Source organism: Monodelphis domestica, chromosome 5 (genome assembly GCF_027887165.1).
Source record: "Monodelphis domestica isolate mMonDom1 chromosome 5, mMonDom1.pri, whole genome shotgun sequence".
Taxonomy (NCBI): domain Eukaryota; kingdom Metazoa; phylum Chordata; class Mammalia; order Didelphimorphia; family Didelphidae; genus Monodelphis; species Monodelphis domestica.
This window is the reverse complement of record NC_077231.1, coordinates 1,640,001-1,661,298: the sequence shown is the minus strand read 5'-3', so window position 1 is coordinate 1,661,298 and position 21,298 is coordinate 1,640,001. Positions and strand designations below refer to the sequence as shown.

Genomic DNA, 21,298 nt, shown 5'->3' with positions numbered 1-21,298 from the left:
CGCCAATATAGTTTTTCTATCTATTTCATCCTCCACTAGTTTCTCCTTTAGAAATTTGGATGCTATGCCATTTGGTGCATACATGTTGAGTACAGCTATTTCTTCACTGTCTATACTGCCTTTTATCAGGATGTAATTACCTTCCCTATTTCTTTTAACTAGATTTATTTTTACTTAGGCTTTGTCAGATATCATGATTGCGACTCCTGCCTTCTTTTTATCAGTTGATGCCCAATAGATTTGGCTCCATCCTCTTACTTTCACCCTATGTATATCTACCTTCATCATGTGTATTTCTTGTAGACAGCGTATGGTAGGATTTTAGATCCTAATTCACTCTGCTATTCGCTTGCGTTTTATGGGTGAGTTCATTCCATTTACATTCAGAGTTATGATTACTAGCTGTGTATTTCCCAGCATTTTGATTTCTACTCCTGATCCTGCCTTTTCTTCTTTCACTATTTCCTTCTACACCAATGCTTGTTTTTAATCAGTCCCCCTAGTTCCCTCCCTTATTTTGCTTCCCTTTCTACCCCCTTCCCTTCTTATTCCCCCCTTATTTTCTTTGCAGTCTTTTTAAAACTATCCCCCCACCCTTTCCCTCCCTTATACTGCTTTCCTCCCCACCAGTCCGTTTGTTACCCTTCTACTCCACTATAGGACAAGAATCTATTCTCTGCTTGTAAAAATGGAGATTTGAACCCCAGAGGAATAACTGTGGGAGTAGAAATGTAGAAGAAAAAATATTTCCTTGATCACATGGTTTGATGGGGATATGATTGGGGATGTAGACTCTACATGATCACTCTATTGCAAATATTAATAATATGGAAATAGGTCTTGATGAAAGATACATGTAAAACCCAGTGGAATCGTTCATTGGCTATGGGAGTGGGGAGGGAGGAGTGGAGGGAAAGAACATGAATCATGTAACCATGGGAAAATATTCTAAATTAGTTAATTAAATAATTAAAAAAAACATCTGAGAATGTTGAGAGCTCTGCAAAAAAAATACATCTCTACCACCCCTTTCCCAATAGTTGGTTGGAGTCCAAGTCTATTAATCATATTCCAAGAAGATGCATCTATTCAACACTTATTCATAATGACTGTTAGATTTGAATAATAGCTCTGAAGGAAACACTTTGTATAAGTAAGGGATCATGAGATCCATAGACTATTGGGTAAATTAACTGAGTCTATCTTGACCCAAAAGGAGACCCTGACCCAAACAAAAGGAGAAGGTAAACCCTGAGCCTGCCCTTGTCTTGCCGAATACTCCTATGGAATGCTCTAAGGAACATAGATCCTAAAGCTAGTGAGAGCCAAGCTGCATGATCCATAAGTCCAGAATTGGGATTCTATCCCAGAGGGCCAAGTTGACAGTCAACTTAGGTTTACTCAATATTAGTAATCTAATCCAAGCTGTCTATAGATGTCACATAGAGCTGAGAACAAGCTATTACAGAAACTCCAAGATTAGTTGAATAGCGAACAAGTGGTTGTCTTAGTGTGGCTTGGAGGGAGGCAAGGACAAACATCTCTAGTGTCTCCTCCCTTCCCTCTTCTCCAAGGGAAGCTTTGATCATGGCCAGGAGATTGGGGCCAGAGCCTGTGACTTTGCTTTTCTCTGAGGGTGGGATTCTGGGCTAGAATTAGTTCCATTTGCTTCCTTAAATATTGTTAGTGCAGGGGAAGCACATTTTGGGTTCTAGCTACACTCCTGATCACCATCCCTTAACAGGAAAGAGTCCCCTAAGGCTATAAAACCAAAGCTCAACTCCCCACCAAATGCCAGGTCCGCAATGAATATACCAAATGAATCCATGTATTCACATTGTTCGCAAAATAGAAATAAGAAAGAGTCTCCATAGGGAGAAAACATTCCAGACAATACACGGAGTAGATGAGCTCTGCACTGGAGCAGGGTATTTTAGCTCAACTGAGAGAGAAGTCCCAGAACTCTGCCAACAGTAAATTCTTCAGTGCAGCAATCTGGGAATAAGGACATGATTAACGTCCTACAAGCCAGCTTCTTTTGTAACCCTTAACTTCCGCTTTGGATAAATACTATGTATTGGTTCCAAGGCAGAAGAGCAGTAAGGGCTAGGCAATGGGGGTCAAGTGACAGGAAGTGTCTAACGCCAGATTTGAACTCAGAACCTCCTGTCTCTAGGCCTGGCTCTCAATCCACTGAGCCACCCAGCTGCCCCCGACATGCCAGCTTTGTCCATGAGTCTTCCATTCCCTTCACTGATGTGAAGAAAAACTGGAATGAGCATGTCTCTTAAAGCTAAAAGCCAGAAGAGCCCAGGATCTTCCTTCCCCTTTGCTCTTGATCCCTCGCCCAAGAGTGGAGCACTGAATAAGCAATTTTCACAAGGGAGGAGAGTGTCTCCTTCAACTGGCTCTTTCAGCCAAGGGTTATCTTTAGGATGGCCAAGATACAACGGATCGAGTAGTTGTCCATGTAGCAACACTCATTGTGCTCATTGTTAGTGTGATTGGAGTCTGCTTGGTATGTCACTATGGTTGTATCTCAAAGGTTTGCTAAACTTGCCTCCCAAACCAGACTCGCATGGAATGGGGAGATGCTCAACAAGACTAATAACAGTAGAAAACAACCTCCAGAAGGTTCATTTGTGGCTTTCCAAGTCCAAATGCACCCAGCAGTGCTCCATTTCTATTTGCGCTTGCCACCACGAGTGCACGTGATCTACGTGTTTGTCTGTAGGGTGACTTGCTATGTGTGCTACCGCCATACGTGCATCTAGGATTATTTCATTGCATGTTGCTATGTCTTTGCTTACTGTGTTAACCCTGCTGGCTAGGAGGCTGGCTTTTAGGAACGATGGGTCTGGTCTACAGTGCTTCATTTGATCGGTGTTTTAGAACACAGAGTTTGTCCTACAGGCACGTGGCACGTGTGTCCGTGTTTCACTTCTGTATGTGCTCCTGAGTGCTGAGTGTAATTGTAATGCATGAGGGTGTTGGTGCCCCGTGCTCTCTGTGATGTGGTCCGAACGGCTACGTGCGTCCTTCTCTGAGATCACTGCCCTCGGGCCCCTAGAATCTGGAGGGAGCGCACCTCCATGGGCGGAACTCAGCGCCAGCAAATGTGTTTATGGATAACGGAGAGAGAGGATAATATTGCTCTGCATGGCCGTGGAGCGGATTGAATGACTTATAGAGCCACCAGGATACAGATGTAAGAAGCAGAAAACAGGAACTGGAATCAGAGCGGTGGGGAGAAGCAGTTAGGGAGAGTTTGGGGCTTTTCACCTCCCCTCACCCCCCACATGCCCTTGCTAATTGATGTAGCTGCCGGATACGCCATTTGTGTCCAGTCTGGTCAAGGTAACATGGAGTTCTTGGTCTGATATCATCTGTGAAGTCAGCAGCAGGAACAGGATCCTCTGAGCCCAGGAAGCAGCTCTGAGATGAGTCGCGTTGGAAGTACCAGTAGAGTTCACTATGCTGTGTGCTAAGCCCTGGCAAAAAACTCATTGGCTCATTGGATCCAACATGTCAAGCTGGAAGGCACGTTCAAGGTCATCTAGTCCAACCCTCTCATTTAACAGATGGGGAAACTGAGAGCAAAAGAGTCAAAGTGACTTACCCAGGTCCATACATTTAGAAACCCCCTGAGGTGGGATTTGAATCCAGACCTTCCTGCTTCCAGTGCTCTCACCCATTATAGCACAAGTGTCAAACTCATGGATTATGAAGACAAACTTCCTAAGAGTGGACCAAATCAAATTAAACTGCCATTGGAAAATGTTTAACAAAACAAATACCATTCTAATCCACTGGTACTGTCAAAGTCAGTACGCATCCCGGGGATCCACTCCTATGTGAGCTTGATGCCCTTGCATCACACCATACTGACCCCTGCTTGGAGGAGCCCGTGAGAACTCCATTGAGAGAAGAGCCTTTGATCCAGAGAGCTCCCAGGAGAACACTGTACGCAGGACGGCAGTATTGTGGGACAATCAACTGTGCTAGACGTACGCCAGGACAATTCTGGGGCCCTTGGGACAAAGAGGGCGCTCTCCCCACCTCCAAAGAAAGAGCTGGGGGAGTCGGATTGCAGATGGCAGCAGGCCATTCGTCACTTGCTTATTGGGGTCTTACAAAATGATGAATATGCAAATGGGTTTGTGTGATAATCCATGTATAACCCAGATTGAATTGCCCGCCAGCTTTGGGGGGAGTGACGGAGGAGGAGAGGGAGACAATTTGCATGATCTGACTGTTTGTGGCGATTTGTTATGTGACTGGTAAAAACTAAAGATACAATTGTTTTAAAAAGAAAGAAATGTGCAGTTAACATGAATGCATGCCTAGAGGTTGCCATTAGCCCAGAGTTCAAAATATCCCTTAATCTAATTAAAGTGCCTCCATTCGTAAGACATTTGGGGGCTCTACAACTGAGACAGCATTTGTGTGGGGAGGACGAGTAGGGGTCAGAGGCTAATTGGCAAGTGGCCTCCTGGCTGACCAGAGTAGCACCTAAAGATGGTTCCCTAAGTTCCGGAGGGCTTCCAGCCACTATTAGTGTGGAAGGAAGGAAGGAAGGAAGGAAGGAAGGAAGGAAGGAAGGAAGGAAGGAAGGAAGGAAGGAAGGAAGGAAGGAAGGAAGGAAGGAAGGAAGGAAGGAAGGAAGGAAGGAAGGAAGGAAGGAAGGAAGGAAGGAAGGAAGGAAGGGAGGGAGGGAGGGAGGGAGGGAGGGAGGGAGGGAGGGAGGGAGGGAGGGAGGGAGGGAGGGAGGGAGGGAGGGAGGGAGGGAGGGAGGGAGGAAGGAAGGAAGGAAGGAAGGAAGGAAGGAAGGAAGGAAGGAAGGAAGGAAGGAAGGAAGGAAGGAAGGAAGGAAGGAAGGAAGGAAGGAAGGAAGGAAGGAAGGAAGGAAGGAAGGAAGGAAGGAAGGAAGGAAGGAAGGAAGGAAGGAAGGAAGGAAGGAAGGAAGGAAGGAAGGAAGGAAGGAAGGAAGGAAGGAAGGAAGGAAGGAAGGAAGGAAGGAAGGAAGGAGGGAAGGAATGCCCTCAGAGGGTAAGAACTGGAAGAGCTCCCAAAAGGCAGCACAATTTTTAAGGTATTAAAGCTTCAATTTTATCTAAAAGCTTTCTTTCTGCCAAGAATGCTTTGAAGTTTAAATAGACTGCTCCTGGGCTTTTGGGGCACCCTCTCTATTCTTTGACAACTTAATATTATCAGCTATTTCCTGCCATTCATGGAAAGGATAAACGAGAATGTGTACTTTTCAGTCCATGAATAGGCAGCTGGGGGGCCCAGGTCTGGAATGAGGAAGAACTGAGTTCAGATGCAGCCTAGATCATCTCAGAGCTAGCTGGATGATCCTGGGCAAGCTGCTTACCCTCCGTTTGTCTCCATTCCCTCAGCCTGTAAATGAGGAATGATCGCACCGCACGCCTGGAGTTGTTGGGAAGATCAAATGAGAGAAGATTGGTAAAGCACCAAGCGCAGGATCTGGGACATAGTAGGTGCTACATCCATTTCAGCTATTATTATTTTTGGAAATGAAATGAAATTGTGATTTAATTATAATTTTATTTCTATAACACAAATACATAAAATTATTAATTATTAATAAAATCTTAATGAGCATAATTCCAAAGAAATTAAATTTACCAATGCTCTCGATTTCAAGACTTAGAGAGGCCAGGAGGGCTCTCTTCACACAGGACAGGATAACGTTTGCTTTACGTGGCCCTGAAAGGCCCATCTAGAGGAACAATGGACGGCATTGGCAGAAACAAAGATTTAGCCTCCAGATGAGGGCAGACTTCCTTCCAGAGTTGTCCTAAAATGTTTGAGGGCGTCCTGAGCTCCCTATTGAGGCTGCAATGCCTTCCAGTGGATGCTGGATTGGCCAGTTCTGGGTGACAGTGTAGGAAGGACTCCAATTCAGGCAGAGACGAGCCTGGGTGCCCCAAGGCCCCTCCAGACCTCTTCCGTTTACTCACCCCAACGACTCCAGCTTGTAGACAGACAGATATGCCTGTGCGCTTCTCATCTTTTCATGTCACCTGTGCACACCGGTGAATTCTAGGCACAAGGAAGGGGAAATAGCAGCAGATGCTCAGGGTAAGGGCGAACTAGAGGACTCGGGAGTTAGTAAAATGATTATTCTCTCTCCTGCCAGGGAACTGAATGGAAACTAGGTTAGAGAGCCTAGTTATAAATGCCATCCAGCCACATTGTTTGGCTCGCCTCTAATCTTTCCCATGTGCTCTCTGCCCCACTTTCAAATTCCAGTAACAGCAACGCGGTGAATACAAGACTTGGGTCAGAGAGCTTGAAATCGTGGCTTTACGGCTTACTACCTACACAACCTTTTTTCCTCTTTGGGCCTCAATTTCCTTATTCACCAAAAGGGAGGAGGGGGAAGTTGGAGCAGATCATCTAAGATCTCGTCCAGGTCCAAAATGATGATCCTAAAACATCTTGTGACACTTCCAGCTGTAGGACCCTGAGCAAGTCACTTAACCCCTATTGCCTAGCCCTTACTACTCTTCTGCCTTACACAGTACTGATTCTAAGACAGAAGGTGAGGGTTTTAAGAAAAATAAAATAAAACACCTTGTGGTCATTCATTTTGTTTTGGTGGAAATGGAAAAAATGCACTTCTGTAGAAAGCCACGGCCACTGGTGAATGGCACATCCTATGAATTGGTTAGGGCAAAACGTTGAGTTTTGGGTTCAGTTGGAGCTCAAACCATACATAATAGAGGAAATCAGTAGCAAACCAGACTGACTGACCTATAGGATTCTCAATCTAATTGTGGAAATTAGCCTGCATTTCAAACGAGTGAAGACACAAAGGGGCTCCTCGGGGGGAGAGTTTGCTTAGTGTGACAAAAAGGTGAGACAGGAAAGGAACAAAAGATAACCAGTTTATTTACTGTTGGAAGAGCTATCTATGTTACACCGCATTCAATTGGTAACAGAAACAAAGAGGGAAGAATCAATAGCATAACTTCCTGTTCTTTTCTTGGCTCTGAAGTGGCTTTTCCAACCATTTCAATGCAAGAACCACACAAATACAAGCACGTATTGTATGAACCCTTCTCAAGACATTCAGCTAGGATTGTCCACAGTCGAGGAAATAAGACAAAGGATGATCAATTTGCATGAAAAATATGTTCTCATTTTAAACAAATCTGTACATACTGGATGGCAAGGGTCATTTGACATGAGCTGTAAAACAATACGTAACAAAAGAAGAATTTTCGAGATCAATTTGGAGCTCAAACGGCACACGGGATTATTAGCATCTAGAAAAGTTCCACAGCATTGAACTCTGAATGAGGAGAACAACCAATCTTCCATGAAAAGATATGAGTAGTTAAAGCATTGAGAGCAATCATTACACACACAGGGCCCAAACCCGGTTCGCCACAAATCGCCCCAGTGTTAATACTGTAAAGAAAGATGGCATCCGAATCTCAAGTGGCTCGCCATATATGTAGCATCATGCACTAAGAGCACAACAGATCACAAAATGTCATCAAAGGGATTTTCAAAGCATCAATAAATGGACTGATGGTCAAATTATGTTCGCCATTTGTGGTCATAGTTCACAGGTAAGTTATTTCCCCAGAGGTCGAGTTTGCAACCTAACTGGGAACCAAGAGTAGAATGATCCTTGTTGGTTAGCTTCTTTATTTAGATCACTAACCATAAACAAAGAATGGTTCTTCTGGAAGATTGGTTGGTTGGTTGGCTGATGTTTTCCTCACCTCCTTGGTTCTATGGTGTCAAATGTTTCATATAATCATCGCTTTCAAAAGTCACACCTTCAGAGGGAGAACTAGAGATGACCTTTCTAAAGTTGCATTACAAAACAATGACGAACAGATAATCCCCAAAAACGTTCATTCAAAATCAATGTTAGCAGCCAGCAAATAGCCACCAATCACGCAAAAAGTGATCTGGCCCAGCACTTTATCTAGTCTTTAGTCTGAGAAGATACATTTTCAGCAACTCCACAGGGAAGAGCTTTAAATGAACCGAGGACGAAAGCCATGCATTTCACTGTGGAAAGGAGGACACGTACGTGTTATCCATTCCTGATGGAGACTCGGGGGAGAGATAAGAGCCCGAAAGCACTTATAGGATGATTATGAGAATGACAAAAACAAATCTCATGCAAACTTTTGCTATTGCATATTGATATGTGTCTGTACCCTTGGCTAAGGAAGGTGGGATTTTAAAAATGGCTTCTTTACTAAAATAGAAAGGACAAATTATCAATGGAAAAACATTTTGGAGCACTGGTCGAGCTATGTGGAGCGGAGGAAGAAAGTCCAGCTAACCAAATGGCAGCTCTGATGTTTGAAGTGCCGTTGACTGCACCTCTCCAGCTTTCAGGGTCCCCATCTTTTTCAGGGAGCATTTGGAGGAGAGAGATGGATTTATCCTGGACACAAAGTGACGAGTGAAATTCCAGTTAACAGAGAAAAAGGGACTGAGGACTCTGTTCATCTTCTTATGTCAGCAGCCTTCTGAAGAGGTGATTTTTTCCCTCTGTTTCTTTCGAACATATTTAAACAGCACTTAGTTCGACTTGTCCTTTGGTTATAAACGACAACAACCAAAATGCTGATTTCCTTCCCCCCCCCCCCCAAGTTTCCTTCAAACGGAACCCTCCTTTGTATCCGCAGTAATGGCACATTTGTGCCTTTAAAATGTTACACAAGTGTATGGTTCAACTAATGCAAAATCCAGAAAAGCTTCACCTGCCAAGTCTTTCTGCAAGCCATTGGTTTGGGGTGGTTAACAGAGAACAATTATGCAGCCACACATGGAAACTGCCACTAGTGCTCTAGTAGAAGATGCCCTTCCCTCGTCCTCACACTTGCTCGTTTTCCTTTTGGTTCGCTTTTATTCCACGAGTCACTGGATTCAGATGGTCATCATGATCTTTCTGTGGCCAAGGTTAACCTAATGTTTGCAAATGGGTGCCTTTTTCCCATGCATGGAGAAGAGGCCATGTATTCCCATGGAGCCAGCTGTTTACAGGCTGGAGGCTCCAACCGCGTCTCTGAAAATGGCAGAGTTGAGAGGTTTTCCCAGGGGAATGTTCACCATTGATGCTCTGAATCTTACTGAGCCTTTTCGTTTTGTCATCCTCATTCATAATCAGGTTGCTTTTTATCTGTCGATGTCAGTGTGATGAGCAATTACAACAAGGTAGTAGACGGTATTGCTTGGTAGAAAGAAACTCTCTTATCTGCTTTTGGAAAAAGCAAATTCTTGTTAGGGACGCTGGAAAAGGCTCCATCTGTCGAATTCTTCTCAGTGCTTACTACGTGTCTTTGCGTCTAATTTGAGAATTTAAACCCTTTCTTCCAGGTTTTCATAGAATTGTGTGCTTATGGAATATGGGGTGTGATAGCACAGCTTAAGGTATTTAAATCATACCAAACAACCGTGTCTCTACTCTAAAGGAGATTCCACAAATTTCCATATCAGTTCATCCAACTACGATATCTATTTGCAAAGGATTTCTTTTACCTAACCTAAACCTTCCAGCTAACCTCAATCTCCAATCCTCTTGTTTCTTCTCCCTTCAGTTCTTCGTGATGAGGGACAAAGAACGGCTAGTTCCCTTGGTTTCACTCTTCCTCTCCTGGAGGATTCTGTCTTCTCCTCCCTCATTTAACTTTCCTTAATAGGTCTTTTCTCAATAATTTAGTCATCTTAGTTTTCTCCTGGAGCACTTGGAGCTATATTCTTGGTTGCAGGAGCCTAGAACAAACTCAACCAAAAGAGTCAGTGGTTTGGTAAATGAACAATTATCTCACAATTCCTTCCTACTTCACGTACTCCTATTACTGGACCCTACCATTGTGCTTCCTTGAAATACCAGCAACAAAGCTGCATCGCCTTTAGCCACTGCATCTCTAAGTCTCTTCAGTTTTACCGTAGTTGATGCCTGTTTTTTGCTGCCATGCGTTATTTTTATTCTTCCAGTCCGTCACCCTACGTGGCTTTGTTCTTCCTGAGGCTTTGGCTGTCTGTAACCAGTTTTACAATCTTAAGGCTTATTTTCAACTGTGATGCTGCCTTTTTCTGGGGCTGGGGCCCCTTCGACAAGCCCCGCACACTTTCTGGGCTGGAGCACCAGCTCTAAAGAGGACCGGTCCTAAGTGTTGGTGAAGAGCCAGTCGTTCTATGAATACCAACTGCTTTTCCGGAGAGACATCGACATCTGTTTCTAGGTTTCCACGTTTTAGCTTAAATGAGGATTTCTGAAATTCTTCAAAGCAAACTTTGTTTCTTTTGGCAATACGCAACAGAAACGTTGAGTAGCGACGCTTTTGCTACAGAGTTAGTAATATGCTTTCATCTGGATTGCGGGAAGAAACGGACTTTGTGATCTCTGCTGATTTTCACTGGGCCATCCATCTGGTCAGGCAACGGATCGTTCTTGACACATGTTCACACGTCAGTTTAGACCACCAGTGTTTCCTGCCAGTACCACAGAGGAGAAGACTGAGGCTATGAAGGAAGGCGTTCTGAGGTCCTTTGTAAAGGCAAATCTTTCCTCAGGCACAGGAGTGTTTATTTAAAAAACTACAGAGCAGCTATGTTGGGTCCCAGGTTCAAACAGCACGATCACGCTTCTGTAAAAACCAAATACGGACGGCCCCGTAATAAAATGCACGCGCTGCTTCTGCAGGGCACCAGGAAGCTCTGGTACAAACAAGACAAGAACAGCTTGGAAATGGGTTGAGAAACAGAGGAGAAAGTCGTCGTACTTCATGGTCACGCTTGGGCAAAGGTTCATTTTCTGATTTTCTCCAAACCAAACCGTGAAGATCTGCTTCGGGGCAGAATCTCACTGTTCACCTCAGTGGCATTTGGTAAGTGGAACTGTTACAGCACATGCCCCCCGTACAGGGGATCCTTTCATTGTTGGGGAAGTGATGGTTCCTGCTTCTTAACTGGCGTGGAACAGGTGCACATTTCTGGAAGAATGTTCTTAACGCCTTGGAGTTTAGTGACCATCGAACTTGACTGATATCACTTAAGTCAGGGACCCTGTACTATTAGGCTTGTGGTCACTCCTGACCTGCCTCTGGCATAGACTAGCTGTGTGTCCACGGGCTAGTCACTTGACCTCTCTGAGCCTGAATCTTCTTATGTGTAAAATGAGGGAGTTGGACCAGATGATCTCCAAGGTACCTTCCATCTCTAGATCCATGATCCTCTTATAAGTGTGGCGATTTTGAGCATAGCGTTTGTAGAGAAGTCATGGAGAGTGTCACATGAAAACATCAAACCCTTGTTTTCTCTCAGTAAGTTAAGGCCACCTGATTAAGAGCAAGGAAGTAGGGTTAAGAGCCACGGATGGGCAGCACTTTGTAGGTGGACGACAAGTCCATTAGCTATTTTCCTTGTCTGTCAGGTTATTGTGCAAAATCAAGTCAGCTGTTTTTGGCATCCCATGAAAATTAACTGTTTTAGGAAGCTTTCCCAAAGAATCTGTTAACTGGGAGCACTGGACCAACCCAAGATAATCTGTGTATCGTAGGCACCTGAGTATTTGTCAGAGGCTGACAATGCACTAAGGTTTAGTATCTGTTGTTTTTGGCAAGGAAGTTTTGCAGAAAAAATCCTCCTTGTCGTACCAACTGCGCCCCAAACCTTCCACCCCAGGAAGGTGAACTCACTTGTGAAAACCCCCCTTTCTACACGGATAGCTTTTGCTGCCATCTTTTCACAGGTCAAGCCTCGTACTAGGACCCTGAATTTTGGAGAAAATAGAAAACCAAATGAACACGTGGTTTTACGTCAAGTAGTTTAGCCTTCCTTTATGAGCAAAGACAGAAAAATGGAACAGCACCAGTTCATTTACTTGTCTGAAGTCCTAAAACAAACAAGGATGTCATCAAACAGTTGAATAAAAGTCAATGATCAGAAGTAAGATCTTTCTGAGGGTTAATACTGCGTTTTCACTGGGAAACGAGCATGAAATCAGGAGCTAATGAATAACTAGAAAATAAGAGCATGAAAACAAGCAGTGCAAATACAAAATTAATGTGAACATTCCAACTAACCACATTCTTTATTATTGTGCAATAAAAACGGTCAACCGTGGACCAAACTTCATTCAGCTAAATTTGCTCGCTTAAACATAAACCAATTAAATATATCCTTTGTACAAATGGTGAACATCTGACTAACACCAGCTGTGGTCTAAATAAAATAAAATAAAAATAAATAAATACCAGTGACCAAAAACAATATCGGAAGCAGAATTCTATGGCAGAATGGGAAGACAGGATTTGGTGGGGTGTTATAGCGTATATTTTATATTGGTTTGAGTATCTCTAATCTCAGAGAGAAAGCCACGATCTGGAAATGGGGTTTTCTTTCTTTCTTTCTTTTTTTAAAAGTTCATATCACTGGACATTCTTTATCCACGTTTGTATGTGATCAGAGAAACCAGCAAGTGTCCGGTCAGATTGGGCTCTGTGCTTGTGATGGACTTCTCAACCTTCTCTCGATTTCCAGTAGTGGAAAAATGAATCGAGTTCTATTCCTGTACTAACTTGGCAGAAGTGCCTGCTGGATCCCGGGGAGTAGCCTGCATAATGGTTGTACAAATTCCATTCCATGTTTTCTTCCTTTGAAGATGAAGACTAGGGATAAGGAGGCGGCTGAGAGAGACAGTTGAGAGGGGCACACTGAGAGCTGGAATGTGGCTGCTCTTCTGGGAGAATGACCTTAGGACTGAAAACGAAACACAAAACAGAGCAGGAGAAATAAGAGAAGGGTGCAATGTACAAGGATGAATAGCACAGCATGCTTTAAGTAGGTACATTTAGCACAGATCCCACATTTCAGTCTTAAGATTGGGCAAATCAATGTGGTTTGTGGCTCCCATAATTTTCTATAGTAACCATGGGAATTTCAGTCTGGAATCCACTTTAGTATCAATCATGTCCCACCCCCACCCCCACCCCAACCTGGATCCCTTAGGAGAGTCCTAAGAAAGGAAGGCAAAGTATGCAGAAAAGATGATAAGTCTTTCCTTATCTCATCTTCTTCTTTGCCTCTCCTCAACTTCATTCCTCTTGATTTACTAGTATTTAGCCATACTAAGGAAATTCTGGCAAGGACTCACTTCTCTGCTGGACCCAGAGCCATCTAAATCATTCCTAGCATCTTTCTTTTGTACCTAAAGCAATAGCTGATGTGGGAGCTACCCCAAACACATTCATGGGGGTCCTAGAGGATGTCTGAAAAAATCATTCCTATCTAAGTTGGTTTGCTCTTCAAGAGTAGTCTTTTGCTAAAAAAAAAAATCACTTTTTATGAATTTCTTAGACTCTTCCTTTGTTTCCTGAAGCTTTAAAGATCTGCATTATTTCTTCTGAACCTCCCAACAACTCTTATGCTTATTTTAGTAGCATCTCTACATTTCTGCTGAAGTTAAAATCAGGAACACTCAGCTTCAGATCCTGCCTCTGACACTTAACAGTTGGCTGTGAGATCCTGGGCAAGTCACTTGACCTGTCTGCCTCCTCCCATGGTTAATGTGAGGATAAAAGGAGATAATATTTGTAAAGCACTTTACAAACCTCAAAGCACTATATAAATTCAAGTTCTTATGCTTTTTTTTGTACTATGCAATGAGGAAACTGAGACCAAATGAGATGAAGTGATTTGCTCAAGGACCTTCAAGCTGAGGAGTGCCAGATGCAGAATTAGCAGCTGGGCTGTAGGATTCAAGCCTAGGTTGACTTTGGCTCTGACCTCCTCGAGACAGACCATGGGTCCTCATCCTGGCCCTCACCATTTTCCCATCCTGCTTGTTCTTGCGATTTCCCCTCCAGAGCTCATGTCCTGGTCAGTTCTAAAGCCCATGGGAATGTGTCTTCAGCGTCTCCTTGACCATTTCCTTTCCTCCCGATCGAGAGACAACTCTCTTGATCTTTTGCTGATCAAAGCACATTGCTTCTGAAAAGGGGCATATTAACAAACTGTTCTTTTGCCTTGAAATGGTTATTTTCAAGCGTCATAAGAATCCCCCATTAGGCTGGGAATTCCTTAAGAGCCAATTGGGACTATCTTTTGCCTTTCTCGGTGCTTACTAAATGTTGATGGGCCGAATGCCTGATCACGGGAATTCACGACTATTTGGGGGTAATCTCAGGCAGGACTGTCCACGCACAGGATCTTGAGAATTGAATGAGGATTAAGAGGCAGAGAAGGATTGTTAGCATCTTTAGGAGACATCCCTCTTTTCTGCTCTTCTCATGAAATACTTCCCCTGAATTCAGGCAGAAAGATTTCATTGTAGCAATGGAAAGCCACCCAAAGCTCTGCCTCCTGATGTAACGGTTATCTGTGGAGTTTAACTGTGTATTCTCCTAGTAGGAGGAGATAAAGGGCTTGGGGAGATACATCGAGTGTTCGGGGCAGGAGGAGTCTAGCCCAGGGTTCTGCTCCTACATGTGCCGTGTGCCCTTTGCTAGCCACAAGATAAGAGGCTGGGAAAGTTTCTTACTCTGAGTTACAACTTCTTTAACTAGCAAAATAACCCTGATCAAGTGTCTACTCCAGTGGTTGTTGGGAGAATCTGGTGGGATTTGGGAGTTCTGTTGAACTACAAAGACCCTCTTGTTTCTAGGACTAACCAAGAACTGTGGTAGAACAAAATGGACATCTCGAGAAGAAATGGAATTGGCCACGCATCCCTGTTGAGCAGGACTATTTCTGAAAAGAGCAATGCCTTCTCAATGTGCCCCCACCCGCCCATTTAGAGGGAAGCAAAATAAAGGCTTTCAGAAAGCCAATCTGGAGTTTGTCTCAGGGGAAAAGGAAATGAGAGAGACAGTAAGCAGCCCTTTTACCCGGTAGCTCCTAGAGAGCTGGAATGGGCTTTTGCTCTTCCCTGTATACATACAGTGAGGAATTTGAAGGGCTGGTTGACCCACTAACAGAGAACCTTTCAACTTCTCATCTGAGGCGGGGGACTGGTAGGGGCTCATTCAATGCTTTCTGGTTTTCTACATCAAAAGGTCATTTTATTCTGGCTTATCGATTTTCGGGGTCTAGCCCTGGACTTTCCAGGATGGTGTCTCCCTTCACCCACTTCTCTGAAACCTGCAGCATTTCGGTGGCACTGCAAGATGAAGAGACTTGCTCCTAGGCAGTTTGATCTCTGGGCTGGCTGGCCCTCTATGCACTCTGCTACATTCCTCCTCAGCTTGTGGCATCCCTTTTCTTAACTTGAACTCGGATTCAGTTTGACTTGCACACCTGGGCTGCACAGCATTTACATTGCAGGAAAAGTGAAACGGATGCAGGCAGAGGGGCTCTCTTGCCAGAACTGCTAGAATTTGTGGGGGCAAATCACGTTGTGCACAGTAGAAACCTAGTGAACTGGGCATGATAGACTCTTGTTATTTCTAAGGTGAATTCCACTGGAAAGGCCTGGGGAGTCGTTTCATGAAGAATAAGCAACTTAATCACAATTGCATTTGCACTCCTGAGCAAAATCAGTGACTTGTTCCATCTCCCCCTTTTTCCTGGCTCCGTTTCATCTCTAAGGACATTCTCGTGTGTGACAGTCCGACATCTTTTGCCTCAAACTGTGGCCCCGGGGGAGCCCTGGGCAGAGCTTTTTGGAATCCATTTCTCCAATGGGAGGAGATCAGCGCACCAGCTGAGTCACCTCAGCACTGGAGGGAGGTTCCTGCCCTCAAAGCTGCCTGCTGAACTGACTACCCACCGATTCCCTGAAAAGCCAGGGCTTCCGCTCTGAAAGCAGACCAGCTCTGCTGCTCGAGTCTCTGGAAGGCTCCGTCGCCGGCCATGTCTGCTTCCTTGTTCTCAGCATCTCAAAATGAGAGAAAGTCCCGAGACATCCGGCCGGCTGGTGGGCCTCAATGGGATGCAGACTAGATGGGACGGCATCCCGGACTTGGGGGAAATTGCCCCACACACCTTACCTGTCCCAGGCAGCAGGGCAAGATCCGAGCACGGCAGCCCCGTCTGAGAAAGGCTGTCGGGCTACTTGTTCCCCCTCATCCCAGCACATCCTGAATTCTGTCTGTTCCCGACTCTTTAGCAGAGATGACGTTTTTAGTGAGTCTCGGGTCCCATTTTGATTCTGAAGGAACTGACTAGGAAATACGCCACCGCCCAGTAACCTGGCTTTTGAGCCAGAGGCTGGAGGCACGGCACGAGGGGTGCTGGAGAGAGCGCTTACAGCAGGAGAGCTGATTGTTCACCCCTCGGAAATGGGCAAATGCTGCAAGCAAGTCACAGCTCGAGTGGTAATTTTTAAAAATTTGCTCTCTAGACTTAAGGAAGTGATAGAGAAACCGTCATCCATTCAGATTAAATGTAAAAGTGGCTCCCATATACATTCTCCCCCCGCCCCCCCCCCCAAGAGATCTGGTTGTTAAACACTGGCTAGCATGTGGCCAGCTGAAAGTTTATGTGCGTGGCTTAGAGGTTAAAGAGAAAGCGGCGGCCGCGTCGGTGACCATCTACCAGCCTGCAGGTTTTGTGCAGGGGAAGGGAAGCGGCCGCAGAGCTGGTGACAGTTTAGAAATCTCGGGTAAGCGTGCCGGCACACACGCGAGACAGACACGTGTTAACAGCCGCAGCAAGGAGATTTCCCGAGACGGGGAAGAGAAAGGCTGGAGCAGAAGGTGACAGGTCGGCTGGAACCCGAGGCCAGAAGGCTGGCTTTCTCTGCGCTGGACCAATGCTATTGTGCCACCCAGCGGCTGCAGCGGCACAGCCTGAGCCCTCTGCAATCTCGCTCTTCTTCCTGGCCAGAGGATGCCTCCTCCAGTCAGGGCCTGCCCAGAGCCTGCCGCAGCGCACACTGCAGGCAAATGCACTGAAACCTAGAGGAGCCCGGCGGGGCCGGCTCTGCAATGAAACTACAGGCAGTGAGAAAACCGAGCTGAACATTACCTGGCAGTCGGGCCGTCTTGCCTCCTGGCTAGTTGTGAGCATTGTGGCGATATGGAGGCAGCAGGCTGCTGACAATCTACAAGAAACTGATAAATTAGACATATATACAAAGAGATGACACAGCAAGGGGTTAGTAACAGCACTAAACAGGAAGCAGCTGATGAGATTTAGTGAGGAATAACGGTGAGCCTGCGTGCCAGCCTGAGTTGGCCATTTTCAAAAAAGTTTGGACATTCCCAATGCAAAGGACCACAGCGATTTCTGATGGCAAAAAGGTGGCTGGGACACTTCGTGGTCCTGGTCCAAAAGAGCAGCCTTTCCTCAAGGACCTTGTGGCGCACGAGTGATCTCGGGCTCGCTAGAGGTCTCTTGATAGCTGGACTTAAACAATCAAGGGTCTGCACTTTGGGGAATTCAATAAAGAACCAACAGAACCACCTCGCTTGCTTCTTCCCAGTCGCCCACCCGCATTCCTTGCAAAGGTACCTACTACTAGCTAACAACTAATCAGCAAGCTCCTTCCAGGCTTGCACCCTGGAAGGACCCCTTAGTCCAAACAACTTTAGTTTACAGATGAGGCACTTGAGACCCAGAGTCTCGGTGACAAGGATTCAAACCCAGGGCTTTATGCGAGATCCAGGGTGCTTTCCTCAACTATACCATCAGTGAATGGCTTTAGGGAAGAGGTTAGAAGGCTCCAAAATGGACCAGCAGCATGATCACTACGGAGTGGCCATGATGGCACTGGGACGTGGAGTATGCTATAAACAGAAAAGGATTCTTTCCTGCCACTCAAACACTCTGGCCGTGTGTTCGACTTATACACATGCCCTATTTTCTTCTTCCTACTGGATAGTAAGCTCCTCTGGGGCAGAATTATATTTGCTTTGTCATCGTAGCATTCTCAGTGGGATGTTTTGACCCTCCGTGTTCTCTAAGTACTGATTCAATCTGAATTCATTGAGCATAATAAAAACACAAAGTTAAAGCTGTTTCTGCTGACTTTAGACAAGTAGACCAAGTGGGCTGGGCTGGGCTGGGCTGGGGAGAAGCTTCACAAAGCCACAAGTTCTTAGACACTAATCAAGGAGCAGGTAGGGGCTCCCCATCTTCCTTCTTCCCTTAACTCCCATTTAGCAAACCTCTAGGAACTCATCTCGTGCCAAGACATGAGAATTTGGGGCAAATCCCTCAACTTCTCTCAGGAGTGGCCTCTCCGTCTTTAAAATTAGGACGTTCGATGGGCTCCTGGAACTCTGAGGGTCAAATCCTATGGCCTGATGACCTTGCGGATTCTAAAACACTCTGCTCTCTCATCTTGCTGGTTCTCTAAAGGTGACCATCGGGCTGAAGCCATCGAATTCGCAGTCTGCAAATCCCGGTACAGGTTGGGATTTGCCTTTCTTGTTCCAAGGCCCTTAAATCTGATCCCTAATGAAAACTGTCAGGTCAAGTAACATATACATTCAGTTTCCAACTCAGGATCAGAAAAAAAAGGAGGGAGACAAGTAGGAATGAAGAACGAAAGTCTTGGAAGAAGGAACGCCGAAGAGAAGGTTTTAGCATAGGAGAAAAAGCACTGGACTTTGGGTCAGAAGATGGGAGCATTCATCTTGAATTCGCTACTGCCTAATTGTGTGACTTGAGCAAGTCACTTGACTTCTCTGGTCCTATTTCCTCTTCTGTAAAATGGGAATATTGTAATAATAACAGCGATACTCTTTATCTCACAGAGTTATAGTGAGGATCAGATGACATAATGTAGACATAAAACGTTACATAAAGGTGTAACCTATAATTATTATGGATGAATTTAGTCTTAAGATAAAACTTCAGTATTTATTAAAGATTGAAGATAAATTTCCTTTTAAAATAATAATAATAAATATTATTTATTTGCAAATTTACACAAAAGTCTCACAGCAAGACAGCAAGAAGTAGGTAAGAAAAGGTCCAAAGCAGGGGATTAGTGGCGGAAGGAAGGAATAAAGAAGTAAATAAGAAGCAGCTCAAAACTCAGTTTTATGTATGGAAGACCTTTATACAGGCAGGTGGGCACCCATAATTTGCCCTAAGAGATCAGCAGGAGGCTTGTCATCTTGGAATAGGTGATCAAAAAGCCTAATATGTGAGAATAAGCACAGAAGTTTGAAGGATCACGCAGGCAATGTTTCTATAGATAAAGCTTCACTCAGAAGTAGTTAGGAAGAGAGCACAGTGAAGAGGGGTGGCAAATGGGAGGTTTACCATAGTGGTTAGCCATGAGAATTAGCTCTAAGATCTGTTAGCAATGACAAAAATGGGAAGATCCTACTTTCCGGGAAAATGGCTTTAATGGTGCTCTCAGCTGAAGGAAGGAGACACTGATTGCTCCATGGAGCCGGGGGGAGATAGGAGACTCTGGGTTACCACATTAACTCAAGCTTGCAGCTGTTGAGGCTCCTGCCTGAGGAAGAAGGGGAACAGAGCAGGTTGAGGGAGGGACTGACCTATTAGTAACCCACTTTGACGAATTATTCCTGCTAACTAGTACTCAACACCATTGTGGCTCGGTTGCAGGACTACTAGTGTCATCATCACCTTTCATAAGCGCCTTGTGGGACCAAGCTCTGGTCTCCTAGCCCTTCCTATTGGACAGAGAAGTGCATCAAAAGGGAAATAAGGCTAACTTCTTTACGAGGCAGATCTCATTGAGAAAGTTGCTGTCTTGATCAGAGCGTGGCTATTATTATTTTAACTTTAAGCGCTAAAATGAGATCACGGAAAGGATACTGATGGCGTGACAGCAGAGATGTAGCTCAGCATGAAACCTTTCTCTCTGTTAGAGAGGATGGGAAAGAGAGGGTGACTTTATCTGTGATTCATAAGGATTCGTGACAAAGTGCTGGGGCCCCGTATTCCTTCCAGTCTGTTTGACCTCTGCTCCATGAGGCTCTATGAACCATCTCCATGACAGAATGTAAGACTGGACTTCTTTCTGATGAGAACTAACAAGGGCTGTTTTCTGAGGAAATCCTATAAAGAAAGTCTACAAAGAGGATTCTGTGAAGGGATGAAGAAAAGCTAAAAGACTTTCTCGTCACTGCTAAAAAAAGGAGACCAAAAGAAGAACGAATCTTGAGGGGAAACTGTCATATGGAGTGAATGGATCATCTGGGAGGGACCTTCCAGACAAATGAAGAGGAGTCAACTACTGATACTTTAAGGGTTTAAAGAGATTCGGAAGCATTACAAATCATATTTAGTATTGCTTTCATTTGTTGGTAAATGATATATTGAATAATTTTCATATTTAAATACAGAAAAATATGAGTGATGACTAGTGGGAAAGAAGGTTTCCCTTATGTCACTAATTTTGATTTAATGAATTTATTGAGTGGCTTTGGGAAGATATCATAAAATTATTATTAAGAAATAAATTACCCAACATATCCCCAGGTCATTAGAGTTCAAGCCTAATAAATAAATAAATAAAAATGAAATATCTAGCAATTAGCCAAGTAGCTTGCTAAAGTTGGAAGACCTGTGGATGAGCCAGTGGTCTGTCCTACAACTCGACAATTCTGGTGGCATGTTCCACTTCTTATTTGAAAGAATAAGAGTTCTTCACAAGGGAAACAAATTAGAAAAATTATCTGAATTTATAAAGAGGACTCTTAATCTATGTCATAAAGCGCAACAATATCATACAGATGAGGAAGGAAGAAGAAAGGCCCTTTGGAACTTTGAACAAAACATGAGATCCTTGCAATATGGGCTAGAGATGGGAGCAGCTGCTCATGCTCTGTGGAATCATGACATAGACTCATGGCTGGCATCCCCTAGAGAAGAAAATGAAGTCAGTGAAGAAATGAAAGTTACAGTGGGCTAGCTTTCTTTATGGAAAAGTACTTGGCGGAGGGTGGGGGGCGGCAGGAAGGAGGTCATGTGTAAACTGAACATGAACAATCAGGAGATGGTCTGTCTTCCTGGGCTGCTCGCCTGAAGGTGACGAAGAGCACCTGAGCACTTCTCAAACTTGACAACTAGTAACCACTTCATGTCATCCTCCACACTGGAGACATCGAGGAAGAATTCTTAGGCACTGCAACGTCTTGGGAGAAAAACTGAAGACCTTGCGGAAATGTGGTGCTACCAACTAAAAGCAGGTTTCTAAAAAAATGGAGATCTGAAAAGTGAGTAGCTGGTATTTGGTAAGAGAATAAAAAATGTCTGGAGCAGGTGTCATGCTACAGGCTGAGGATGTGGTACACCTGACAGGAGACAGTAAGGGAACACTGTTCCAAAGTGTTGCAAATCTAAATAAGAGCATTAAACTAAATATGGAAGG

The 21,298-nt window shown here is 44.6% G+C and overlaps 1 protein-coding gene across 5 annotated transcripts in view; it reads right to left on the bottom strand.

Moving 5' to 3' along the window:
• Positions 1-6,897: 6,897 nt before the first annotated feature.
• BICD1 (BICD cargo adaptor 1) overlaps positions 6,898-21,298 on the bottom strand; it is a 204,353-nt gene continuing 189,952 nt past the window's right edge. For 2 of the 5 annotated variants that reach the window (XM_001377041.3, XM_056797372.1), the window contains 2 exons: positions 16,969-17,044; positions 6,898-12,762 (listed from right to left, as the gene is read on the bottom strand). In XM_001377041.3, coding sequence (XP_001377078.1) covers positions 12,672-12,762; positions 16,969-17,044 — 167 coding nt within the window. In that variant the 3' untranslated portion in view covers positions 6,898-12,671. Of the gene's footprint in view, positions 12,763-16,968; positions 17,055-21,298 lie in introns of all 5 variants that reach the window. The other 3 variants (XM_007502541.2, XM_007502543.2, XM_007502545.2) reach the window with 3 other exon arrangements.